We start from the raw sequence: 13243 nt of genomic DNA, 5'->3' as shown, positions 1-13243 counted from the left end.
TCAAAAATCATAGCAAAGATAAAATACTCTTTCCTTACAACTTCAGGTGAGTGTTAATCTCTTGTGAATATTCGGTTTCCCTTATTACTCGAGGTTATAGTAATGTAACAAATGAGTTATGCATGCATGCGCAGCTTCCACTTTATTCTCCTAGAGATTAAGCTTGAGCAGGGAGTAGTAACCGTCTTAGACTCGAGACGAAAAGACCCTAAGGACTATGCGGACATGACTTGAATGCTCCAGAAGTAAGTTCAATCGATCATTATCGCACCATATCGGCAACTTTGTTCATTTCCTGATATCAAGTAATTATTTTCTTTGTCTGGCAGGGTTTGTAAAGAGTTCATAGCAATTTCTCTGGGACTGCCGACCGATCTACGATTTAAACACCCGAAAGTAAGTACTACTACCTAGTTCCGCGCATCTCCTATTGATTTTCGCTAGTTTCATCAATACCATTTTAGCATGCTTGCTTATCAGTTTGATTGACCTCTATTTCTCGTAAAGTGCTTGTGGTAGGAAGCCGGGAATGATTACTGAGGATACTACATTTTGCGAGTTCATCTACAACGCGACGGCCTCTAACAAGCGGGGCTACTCTGAAAAACAATATGAAGTGTATAAGCAAAAATATTCATAATTTTATTGTATTACCATCATTTGTGTTGAATTTCATTCATACACTTGTATTGACCCTCTTCTTCAATTTAGATCTGGCAGATGCGGGATGAACTCCTACCAAAAGATCGCATACGAGCAATTCAAGAGGAATTGGCGGGATTCTTTCTTGACCACGTCATCAATCCAGCCGGGGAATACCATGTGGAACTCGACTTCATATGTTAGGGATTGTAAGAGATCTTATATTGTACTAGCACACATACCCATGCGTTGCAACGGGAGAAAAAAGCACATGGTCTAACACAATATAAGAATGAGCAAAGATCCCTCATCTGTCCATTCTCTTTATTTTAACACAACACCTCATTTTGAAAGTAGTAGCTAGAAAAACATGGAGAACATTCTCCCGCTGCTACATTGGAGCCTTGTCTTTGACTCTTTTCTCTATGTATCTTGCTATCCCTCCAAATCAGTGTATGTCCCCGCTCGATCCTAAAGTTTAATGTTTCCATACTGATGAACAAAAATCCATACTGATGAACAAAAATAGAAATTGAACATAAATCCATACTGATGAACATAAATCCATACTGATGAACATAAATCCATACTGATGAACAAAAATACAACCTGATTCTGTGGCTGACATTTAACAGGAACCGTAAATATCTATCATAATTAAATTTGGTCCATGAAGGTGCAAACCAACATGGGCCACTGAGCTACATGAGCAACAATAATCTGACAGTCATCTCGGATAGGACAATCTTATTAAACACAACATGTGAATTTTATTAAAAAAAATAGTCTTCAAAAAAAGATGTGAGCAGTATACAGATCTAGAGAGAGCACGATTCCAAACATTCAGAGAACAATCAAAATACACTGTCACACTTTCTCTGAAGCTATAAATAATACATATAACAGTATGAATAACAATTAGCAAAACCAAACTAATTAACATGAGTGAAGAATTTTCATAGGATATTACCAATAGACCAAAACTGGTATAATCTTATGTGTTGTATTGTATGGGATGCAAGTATGTTTAAATGTGAATTGGAATAGACATAAAATTCCATAAGAAAAATCTAAATTAGGAATAAATTTAACATATTTGTTGTTGGGAAATATAAATATTAAACAACCCTGTAAGTGTTACACAGTAAAATACAAAGGGAACCACGTTATGATCCAAAAAGAAAAAAAAACACATACTCTGTTGTCTTGCATGCATGAAAACTTCATATATGTGAATGTTTTTATTGCATCAATGTGGAGCCTTTTTTGCTGTACATCAGGAACCATGTAACAAAAAAACCTGTGCAACTCAAGTACTCCATGCAGCTAACTGTATTCTCAATAGTTTAAAACCTGGCTATCTTTTTCTTTTTGCAAACAAAACCTGCCTACCTAATTATGTGCAGACAAAACCGTACTCTAGACCCATAGTAGAAATGATTTTGAGAAAACATTAAAAGTTGTTATAACTTAAATGTCAGACATATAGGTAAAATATTAAAAGTCTGGGCATCATACCTTGGCAGCATCGTTAAATTAAGAATGATTCAAAATACCATGCAGATAGTCAGACATTTAGCATGTATTTGAAGTAAAATACAACATTCAGTTTCTCTACATTAAAACATCAACAAATTTGACTCGCTAATATGGGTTAACCTGATAAAACATCTCTAAATTAAGCCTCCTGTAAAAACTTAATGTGGCTTGCTTGCTCACTCTATAGAGGATAATCACTTCTAGAGCAGAGTGCTCATAGATACACATGTACACAAGCATTTTTTCCTAGATCAAACAAGATCGGACCAAGCCGATTATGTCGTTGTGCGTGGAATTTAACAGATGGAGAATATATATTGCCTCTCCTTCTCTAGTTTCTCCTCTTGCCAGCTTCCGCTGTGACAACAGCTATCTGATTTGCTTAAAATTACTGTCAGTACACCTCCTCGTGTCCCATGTCAATAATCGTGATTGATTCACATTCACTATCTCAAGCAACTTAGCACAATTTTTTTTGTATACGCAACCTAAAGTAACAATATGTATTTAAAGAACAAAGGAGGATACAAACAACCTTGAAAAGCTCTATGTACAGCTCCTCCTCTCCCACGTCAACAATCATCAGATTGATTCACTTTCACTGTCTCGACTAACCGGGGACAAAAGTAATAATATGTATTAGAGGAGCAAATAAGGAAACAAATAATGACATTTTACTACCAAACTATCAGCAAGAATTCAAAATCATGCATATGGACTTCTTTATCTTAACAGGGAAATGAAAACTCACATGAAACGGTTCTACCTCAAGGTCATGAAGTGTGATATGATCTATAAAAATTTGGACTCTTTATGATATGGTTGGTGGAATACTAATCCTTATGAACAGAAAGGTAAGGCTCGGTAAGCAGAAACCAATACATAGCCTTCGCAGTCCTTGGTTAATTTCTCTTCATGCTGAACGATGTTGCCTCAAATAAGCTTTTTTCATCTGTGATGGAAGAGAGATTCTATTTCTAATGACCGCAGCCAAATACGCGTCGAAACCCATGTATACATATTGCACATTCTGTTTTCTGAAATTTTAAACAAATTAGTTCCACGCTCCATGTTGATTCTACAGGTTCTGAACATGAACATTTGTCCGTCCGATCAACCCAAGATCCACATATTACCTCCGGAACTATATCTCGGACTGTTCTTTTATGCCGAGCAAAGAGGAACAGCTTAAGTGATCTCTACCTTGCGCACCACTGCAGCTACTGGCAAAGAATATGCAATCCTTGATTCCCACATCGTAGAGATATCTGTTGCACTTTTGGACATGCGCCCACTTTTTGGCTCTGAGGTTGATTTCACTAATCTCCCGTGAGGTGTGAGCTCTGTTTTGTAAACAAATTCGTAAAATCCACTACACAATAAGAGAAAAACTATTTGTGCATTAGAAGAAAAACTACCTTGCAAACAAATAATGTGATTGATTTGTATTTCCAAAAGTGATAGGATATGTATATACAGATTGGTTGCCTAAAGAAAATAATACCAAAATAATTTGTATTTATATCGAATATTCAAGTAGAGAATAATAGTTTAAGACTGCACAATTATAGAAAAACAGCAAAATGAATACGACCGACGAATATCGTACCACTGACTGTATATATTTCTATCTGAAAATTTGGTTGTTGTACTCCTGTTGCTATTGTGCCTGGATGAATTAGGAAGAACCTGATATGTTGCGAGGATAGAAACAGGCCGAACCTGAATTTCAAAATATCAGCATATAACTTCTGTAAGAGAGGAAAAAGATCACGCCGGAAGCAGAAATAACAGTACAGTGAAGGTAATCATCTCGGGACTTAATCAGGGATCAACCTAACTAATTAGTTAATGGCTCATGAGTGAAATTCTTGTCACGCTGTTGAAGGCAGAAGGCAAGACAGCAGGAATACCACTATGAAATTCTTGACCGGTGCTCCAAGAGGTTGGGTTTGATGCCTCTTCCTAATTCATCCTGTCTAATGGGGCTTCAAATTCCTCCGCTCCAGAACATTGACTTTGGGCAGCAATCTAATGAATCCTCAAGACACTACCGGAACAGGGCTCTAAGCCGACAGCCAAATGTATGCCGACGGCCACCGTCGGCCTAACCAGAGCTATGCCGACAGCTAAGTCCCGGCCGTCGGCGTAGAATGGCCGTCGGGCTATCCCCGTCTACGCCGACAGCAGCCGTCGGCACATAGCAGCCGTCGGCTTATCCCAGACTACGCCTACAGCTGCCGTCGGCATATATAGGCCATCGGCATATATGCGGGCCCGCCGACAACACTCATCACGGCCGGCTAACGTCGTCAAATCTATGCCGACGGCCGTGACGGGTGGCCGTCGGCATAGATACGGGTGACACGTCACCGATCCAGAGCGCACCGACCAGGACATATGCCGACGGCAGCCGTCGGCATAGCTCACACGTCATTGATCCGCGGCGCTGTCCATCTGCCCTGGCCGCAGCTATGCCGACGCCTTTGCCGTCGTCATAGTTTTTTTTTCTTTTTTTCTTTTTCCCATATAGTATTATTATTATTATTATTAAGCATACAGTATGTGTTAATAAGCATACATATAGATTGTGTTAATAAGCATACATATAGTATGTGTTAATAAGCATACATATAGTTTTTTTTTCTTTTTCTTCACTGTTTTCTTTATTATTATTATTTAACTAACTTACATACAGTATGTGTTAATAAGCATACATACATTATTTTTCGGTTCTGTACAGAGCGGTGTGACTCCCCTCACGAACGGTGCCGCCGCCAGCCGGCAACTGGAATGGGGAACAACCGCATCGGATCTATACGAAGGGGACTTTGCTCCAAGTGTTCATATATATCGGATGACCTACCACAATCAGATGGTGTTATGCCATGTCCGAAGAGGCGGCACGCGTCTCCGGTGCGTGGACCCCCTCACGGACGGCGCTGCCGCCGGCACCTGGAGAGGGGAAACTACCGCATCGGGTCTACACGGAGTGGATTTAGCTGTGGGTTTAGCCCAGATGTTGCTCCCCGGTGTTCCTCTGGGCCGACCCGACACAACCGGGTGGAGAGGTCCACTGGTCAAAGCCCATCCGTGCAAAGTCAAAGGGCTAGATCCCGTGGTGTTAGGCGGGACGGGGGCCCTGGGGGGTAGCAATGCCACCGGAGCGTCGTACTGGGCCCTCATACATGCGGGGTGGTGTTGTGGCATGTCCGAAGATGCCGCACGCGTCTCCGGTGCGTGGCCCCCCTCACGGACGGCGCCGCCGCCGGCACCTGGAGGGGGGAAGCTACCACATCGGGTCTACACGGAGTGGCTTTAGCTGTGGGTTTGGCCCAGATGTTGCTCCCCGGTGTCCCTCTGGGCCGACCCGACACAACCGGAGCGTCGCACCGGGCCCTCATACATGCGGGGTGGTGTGGTGGCATGTCCGAAGAGGCGGCACGTGTCTCCGGGGCGTGCCCCCCTCACGGACGGCGATGACACGGTAGTAGACGGATCAGGCACTCGCATAGTTACCGGATCAGGCACTCGGTAACGGTACCCCTCAGTCAGTTGCTTTCCTACGTATCACCTTTCACGAGACCATAGAAAAAAATATACTTGATATTTTAGAAAATTGTTGTACAATATAAAAAAAGATCATGTCATTAAAAATAATGTTTCAAATCATTAAATAAAATGTATGGTACATTTTAAATAATGTTCTGCATGTAAAAAATATGTATAAGAAAACATTAAAATATTTATAAAAAATAAGAAAACATTACAAAATTTATACAAAATAAGAAAAGTAAAAATAAAAATATCACGGCCATAGGGAAGCTTGTACGTGGATCGGTGACGTGGCTAATAAAAATAAAAAAAAAGTATGCCTACGGCTAAGCCGTCGGCATAGGTGCCACGTGGCGCGCTGAGCTATGCCGACGGCTTAGCCGTCGGCATAGTTGACCTTATCCCCTCACGTTCTTCCCCATCCACTCACTTCCTCACCCACGACCCGAGCTGCCGCCGCCGCACCCCCCGACCCCGACCTGCGCCGCCGCCGCACCCCCCACCCCGACCTGCCGCCGCCGCCGCACCTCGCTCCAGCCGCCCCCGCTCCAGCCGCCCCCGCCCCTCCCTTGCTCCAGCCGCCGCCGCACCTCGCTCCAACCGCCCCCGCCCCTCCCTTGCTCCAGCCGCCGCCGCCGCACCTCGCTCCAGCCGCCCCCGCCCCTCCGTTGCTCCAGCCGCCCCCGCCCCTTCCTCCTCGACCCCGGCCCCGCCCCTTCCTCCTCCCTGCGTGGACGCCGCCCCGGCCGGCCCACGGCCTAGCCTGGCCGGCCCCCTGCTGGTCCGATCGGTCGGCCCCTCCGGCGACCGCCCCCTGCCGCTCCGGTGGTCGTCCCCTGCCCGGACCGGCCGCCCCCTGCTCCGGTGGTCGTCCCCTGCTCCGGTGGTCGCCCCCTCATCCGTAGGTAAGAATTTTTTTACCTTTTTGTGTAGTAATGTTGTAGATGAATGCATATATATGTATAGTAATAGATGATTAGATAGATGGATGTTAGATAGATGAATGAAATGAAAGAGAGTATAAATGTGAAAAAAATTAAGTGCACAATGTGAGATAGATAGATGAGATGAATGGATATTTGTGTAGTTTTACTATGTTTTTAGATACATACTCAATATTATAGATATATGTATTGTGAAGATGAGATGAGAGGGAAGAGTAATTTTTTTGTGAAGATAGAGAGACGAAAGTTAAAATTTGGATATGATGAGTGATTACTTCATCAAGTTGGTCTTGCTAAAACAAGTTTGTGATATGATGTGATGTGTGATGATGCTTTATATGTGATGTGATGACCTAATTTTTTTCGTTTGGTGGAATTTAGAGGATTTCTGGTGTTGCCTCCGGTGGAGTGATCATTGACGTTGGAGCTCTTGGTCTTTGATTGTCCCTTCGCTCATCGACTACATCATCTACATCCGAGGGTGAGCTACAAATCCACCAACTCATACGTTCTTTTAATCATGTCACTAGATTAAATTTTCACATCAAGTCGCGTAACCTAGGTCTCCCGTCCGAAAGGGTTGCATCGATAAATATGCATTCAATTGCATATTTATCACCGCAGCTCTTTCGGATTGTCCAGCGCTTTCCACGGACAGCCCGAGGATGTGTAGATTGGGTACGTTGTTCATGCTCTACCCCGTTCCGAGACAGGATTTCGGCGGCGCCTCCCTGTTGTTCTCCGGATGCACATTCTCTCGGCATTTTGCCGAGACGTGTATTTGGAGAACAGCGGGGAGGTGCTGCCGAATTTTTGTCTCGGAATGGGGTAGAGCATGGACAACGTACTCAATCTACACATTCTCGGGTGGGATTAGGACCCATCTTTACCTATTAGAGATGTAGGTGGATTAAATGTCGTTTCTCGTCAACCTTGTAAAAAATAAAATATTGATGTGAGTAATTTAAATGAATCCTTAATTTTGTTGTGTGGCTTCCAATAAAGCAGAGATGGCAGATAATCAGTGGATGTATATCGGGTTTTTCCGTCGGAATCAAGTAACAACAGAGTGGTTCGAGAAAACTGATGTGTTTTTGAAAGAGATATTCCGTAGTCCAATGAGGATGGTGCCAGAATGCCCGTGTGCCAGATGTAAGAGGCGTATCCGCAGAGATAAGAGTGAGATGACTAAGCACCTTCGCACGCATGGATTTATGCCCAACTTTAATATGCCGATAAACTTTGCCCAGCGGGACCGTGGTAGAGAGGATGTGATACGACAACGCGTCGCTGGTTATGAGGACGATGGGGTTAGAGACATGCTAGATGATGTCTTTGCTGCACAGCCGACACCTCCGTCACATTCAGCGAATGAACCGGAGGAGCCGGAGGAAACCGCAAAGGCCTTCCTGGAAATCTTGGCCTCGTCAAAGAAACCTCTCTATGAGGGTGCCAAGCTGTCTGTGCTGGATGCCATCTCGCAACTGATGGCAGTCAAGGCTGAGTACGGCTGTAGCCGAGGTTGCTTCGAAGCATTTCTGGGAGTATGGGCTAACAGCCTGCCTGAGGGCCATGAACTGCCGAAAACCATGTACGGTACGAAGAAAATCATGAAGGCGCTCTCGATGGACTATGAGAAAATACATGTTCGTTATGTTCACTTTGCCTAGTTCTTATACCGCTTTTCTTATTGTAGTCGATTCGTTGAAGAAGAATGGACGGGAATGCTGCCTCCTTCTGAAGCGGAGGCACTTGCTCTTCTCCGAAAGGGTGCTGATGGAAGGAAAAATTTCGTTGCGTGCTTCATCGAGAAAGTAATTTTTCACACTTCCAATTAAACTCATGCACCCTATAATTTCAATTAAACTCATGCACCCTATAATTTCAATTAAACTCATGCACCCTATAATTTCAATTAAACTTGTAGGGAAATGATCCGACCGAATCAATGGATGAAGAATTGAGATGGGTTTCCATGGGTTTTGATCCTTTCGTCATGACATGCGAAAAGTATGATGTGAATGGGTATCGCTTCCATACAGAGGAGCACGAGAACAGTCGGCCTGATCCCAAAACCATAAATACCGGAGTCTTCACTGAAGGAGATAATGAAGTAGATTACTACGGAAGTGTAGGAAAAATATACGAGCTTACATTCAAACGTGGCCGCGAACACCTAAGTCTCACTGTGTTCAAATGCCGATGGTTCGACCCCAAAAAGGGTCTGAGACATACGCCTTCTGTTGGTTTAGTTGAAGTTAAACCATCAACCGTCTATGCCGGAGCTGATCTCTTTATCGCCGCTACCCAGGCCACACAAGTATATTATCTGCCTTACCCATGCCAGAAAGAGTACCTAAAGGGTTGGGAAGTTGTGTTCAAGGTGTCGCCGCATGGTAAGCTACCGGACCCGAACGATGATGATTACTACAACATAAACCCCATGACATACGAGGGAGTGTTCTATCAAGAGGAACATGATGACGTGGTCCGAAACAATGAGGATGATGACTTGGGTTATGTTGACCTGGACCCAAACGACGACGACGCACGGATTGATGGTGAGGCAGTTGTGAATCACAGAGACATAATTATGCTTGAAAAGTTAAATGAAGACGCTGACGATGAGGAAGAGCCTCCACCTCCGTCAGACAACGAAGAAGATATGCGTGATAGTGATGATGAGACCGGTCCACAAATAGATTACAATAGTGATGATTCATATGGGTTCTAGAAAATGTAAGTTCTTTTAATGATCATTACAATAGTATGCTTAATGTGCTCTTCTGGTATTAATGTTTTTCCTGTATGCTTGTTTAATTGATATCTTTACTAATTGTTTATTCTCTTCTCAATGCAGGTGTAATAATCATGGGCAAGTCCAGCGGCGCTAGTTTCCTCAGTAAATTTAAAGGACTTACTTGGAGTGGACGAGCCCACAAGGTTCCCTCCCGACTACGCGAGGATGACACCTCACAGGGAGGTGGAGGGGTCGGGGGAGGAGACCCTAGAGGAGGAGGCGGTGGGGGGAGAGCCCCTAGAGGAGGAGGCGGTGGGGGGAGAGGCCCTAGAGGAGGAGGAAGTGGGGGGAGAGGCAACCGGGGCAAAAAACTCCGGGCCGTGTCTGAAATAGGAGGGTCTTCTTCGATGCCCTCCTATACAGAGGCACCTTCTGAGTCTGAGGAGGAGGAGTATGTTCCTGATGGCGAGGAGGAGGAGGCCGAGGAGGAGGGAGAGGAGGAGGCCGAGGAGGGTGGAGGGGAGGTTGATCCCGCGTTGTGGGGTGACTTGCCACCGGGTTCTTCGCAGGGGTGGCTGCGTGGTAATGCCGGACTACCTACACCACCTTCTATCGAGGAGCAGAAGTGGCTCATTGAACCTATGGGGACAGAGTAAGTACCTCTCAATCATATTTTCAACACATGACAACATTTTCTTATTGTAAACATGGCAATCATTTGATTCTTTTGCAGAAACTGGATCCTTCACGGAAAGGGCCGTAAACCGAACGGCCTTATCACTGTCCTGTTGAAGGAGTTTTGGCCTGGCCTATTCTGCCCGCGGCCAGACAGGGACCCGCAGCAGCGGGTTTTGGCCACGAGCTGGGCCCACTACGAGGCTTGCAGCAACGCGGAGTACGGGACGACCGCTAAGGCCGTGATCACCAAATTTTGGGTAAGTTCTCTTCTGAATCACTTGTCTTCAGTTTCGTTCATAGTTTATCATTGAATCACTCAACTCATGCCTTGTTTGCTTCTGGTTTTTGAATGATTGCAGCAACTCTATAGAGTTCTTGACGAGCACAAGGCCAGAGCCGACGTGGTCTTGCTTGCGGCTGCGAAGAAGAAAGCTCGTCAGTTGAAGTACGAGGTGCGCTGGGTTGCCGTCTCGCAGTACTACCACTACTACCTGCACCAAAAGATGCCCAAAACTCAAGCGCAGAAGCTACGACTTACCTTGAGCAAGGAGCAGTTCATGATGGTAACTATTACTAACTTTTCATTGTTTCAAGCAGTCAACTATATGTTTCGTGCTCACATGTCATGCTTTCAAAATTTGCATAGGTTGTTCCTCGTTGGTGCTATGGAAGGCATGACGGATGGGCGAGTTTGGTGGATAGGTGGCTCGGCGCCGATGCAGAGTTTGCTGCCAAGAGCATCAAGGCCCGGGCTAACCGTGGAGACGACGGGACACACGGCCAAGGAAACAGGAACCACTGGGGCTTCAAGGCCATGAAGGTATATCTATGTGCATGATGGATTTTTGTTCTTCTTGACGTCATGTTCTTATGTATGGCTGACTTCTATTTGACGATGTAGGAGGACAAGTTGAAGAGGCCGCTCTCAGACATGGAGTCGTGGAAGCTGGCCCGCGAGCGGAGTCATCGCAAGGAGGGCGAGAGCCAGTACTACGGCAAGACCGAGGAGCACCTGGGGTCTTACATTCATCACTATCAGGAGTTGCATCCGGATGTTCCTGTTGCTGAGGTCGCCCAGTCTCAGATCGACGACACGGCGGTGGTGGCCATCCAGGGGAAGAAGAATGGCCGGTATCCGTGTTTCGATGGCTTGATCACTCCTTCGATCTCGTACACACGGCTTCGGGCTAGCAACCCGAGCCAGTTAGAGAGTACGGGGCGTTCACAGACTCCCTTAGCCCGCCAGCATGCTGTAAGGACATCCTCCTTATCTTTTTCTATCTTGAATTCTCAGTTTATTTTCAGCATTGCTCACTTAGAGACAACCTAAATTATGTAGGCATATAAGGAGTTTGTCGAGCATAGGAATCTCGAGGTGCGGGAGTACTTGAAACGAGTGAAGGCAAACGATGATTACAACCGTCAGATGATGACGGTTAGTTTTGCCCTCTTAAAACCAACCTAAATTTTTGCACTTTCATTCCTTCTGATGTTCTAGTTTGCTTGTTTAACTAACATTCAGGCTATGTTGGCGTCTTGGACTAACCGCACGGATCCACCACAAATGGGACCCCCACCACCACCTGCGGGAGAACCCCCACACGTGCCCACGTTCGATGAATGGGTAGCACTAGGCGGTGATGGTTCGGTTAGTACATTTTCCTAACTACTCGCAAACTAGTTCTCGTTCATGAAACACTATCATATCATATTTACCGTTAGAATCTTTTTTGAAACATGTAGGGGACTGGTGGCTCGACTCCTGCTCCGTCGACCCCAGTCACTCCGATCTGGCAGAGTGGTGGTGGTCGCGATGACGGTTTTGGCGGAGGTGGTGCTTTTGACGGAGGTGGTGGTGGTTATGGCGGAGGTGGTGGTTTTGGCGGGGGTGCTCTTGCTTGATGATTCCGTGCATGTGGCCATCGTTCCATGCCTTTCATAGTCCTACTTTTATCATGTTTCATGTCTTGCACTACTTTTATGTTCATGAACTTCCATCGGTGATGATCTTTAGATGATGTGATGAACTTGAGTATGTTCAGATGAACTTGAGTATGTTCACATGATGAATTGTCATATTTCATATTGTTCTATTTTGAAATGCTGTCAAATGAATTGGAAAAGAGAAAACAGGGAAAATAAAAAAAAAACAAAAAAAATATGCCTACGGCAAGGCCGTCGGCATATATACCCCCAGGAGTTACCAGGGCTTGCCACGTGGCAAACTATGCCGACGGCTTTGCCGTAGGCATAGCCCTGCTGCAAGGAGAAACCAGGAGCTGCCACGTGGCAGACGTATGCCTACGGCAAAGCCGTCGGCATAGATGGAAATCTATGCCGACGGCTTTGCCGTAGGCATAGCCCTACCGCCAGGAGAAGCCGGGGGGCGACACGTGGAGCAGGTATGCCGACGGCTAGGTCGTCGGCATAGATTTCCATCTATGCCGACAGCCAAGCCGTCGGCATACCTGCTCCACGTGTCTTCTCCTGAATCGCGCCACGTGTCGTCTCCTGAATAGTGCTGTTGACGGCGCCGTCTGTTGCCGTCAGACGGAAAACAACGCCGACGGCTAAACTATGCCGACGGCTATCCCACGACCGTCGGCATATGCACCTATGCCGACGGCTATACTACGCCGACGGTCTGACACATCTACGCTGACGTGATCTATGCCGACGGGGCTATGCCGACGGCATCCGTAGGCATAGATCTATGCCGACGGCAAAGAACCTATGCCGACGGTCTTGGGCCGTAGGCATAGCCCGCGAGTCCGGTAGTGAGAGCAAGCCATGGAGGCCCAATTGTGGCGGATAAGACGGAGATGAAGGAGCTCCATCGATTTAGAAGATGAAGAGGGGGGAAGTCGTGAGGAGTTGAGAAGCTGCAGTTGGTCGTGCTGGCGAGGCCACGAAGCTCTAGTCCTCTGACAACTCGCTGATGCCAAGGTCTTTCCAGGCAAGGAGCGCACTGCAGGACGCAGGTAAAGCCACAATGGATCGCAGAGCCCAGCTAGCTTCATCGCGGCCATGCCTTCACGGCAGGCTCCACGGTGAAGCGCGTCGCCACTACCTCCTCCGTCCGATGCTTCAGCCAGGCTAGTGCCTCCTTTGCCCACCGCTTTAGGTCAGAAGGGGGAGAAACAGG

General features: G+C 46.1%; 1 protein-coding gene across 1 annotated transcript; it reads left to right on the top strand.

Moving 5' to 3' along the window:
- Positions 1–10135: 10135 nt before the first annotated feature.
- On the top strand, positions 10136–12000 carry LOC147961423 (uncharacterized). The gene is made up of 7 exons (XM_087533803.1): positions 10136–10355; positions 10458–10661; positions 10745–10918; positions 11000–11350; positions 11438–11533; positions 11621–11746; positions 11842–12000. The coding sequence occupies exons 2-7, from the start codon at positions 10602–10604 to the stop codon at positions 11998–12000; spliced, it is 966 nt and encodes a 321-aa protein (XP_087389929.1). The 5' UTR covers positions 10136–10355; positions 10458–10601.
- The last annotated feature ends 1243 nt before the right edge of the window (positions 12001–13243 follow it).

This window comes from Triticum urartu, chromosome 7A, assembly GCF_056163025.1.
Source record: "Triticum urartu cultivar PI428250 chromosome 7A, HENAU_Tu73, whole genome shotgun sequence".
In the NCBI taxonomy this organism is placed as follows: Eukaryota; Viridiplantae; Streptophyta; class Magnoliopsida; order Poales; family Poaceae; genus Triticum; species Triticum urartu.
The sequence above is the reverse complement of the archived record's forward strand: the minus strand, read 5'-3'. Positions and strand labels throughout refer to the sequence as shown.

Excerpts from the sequence above, each read along its gene's own strand:
- LOC147961423 (XM_087533803.1), top strand. The coding sequence starts at position 10,602 with ATGCCCAAAACTCAAGCGCAGAAGCTACGACTTACCTTGAGCAAGGAG. Across the intron at positions 10,919-10,999 it reads GGGGCTTCAAGGCCATGAAG|GAGGACAAGTTGAAGAGGCC; the intron begins GTATATCTATGT and ends TTGACGATGTAG. Across the intron at positions 11,747-11,841 it reads CACTAGGCGGTGATGGTTCG|GGGACTGGTGGCTCGACTCC; the intron begins GTTAGTACATTT and ends TGAAACATGTAG.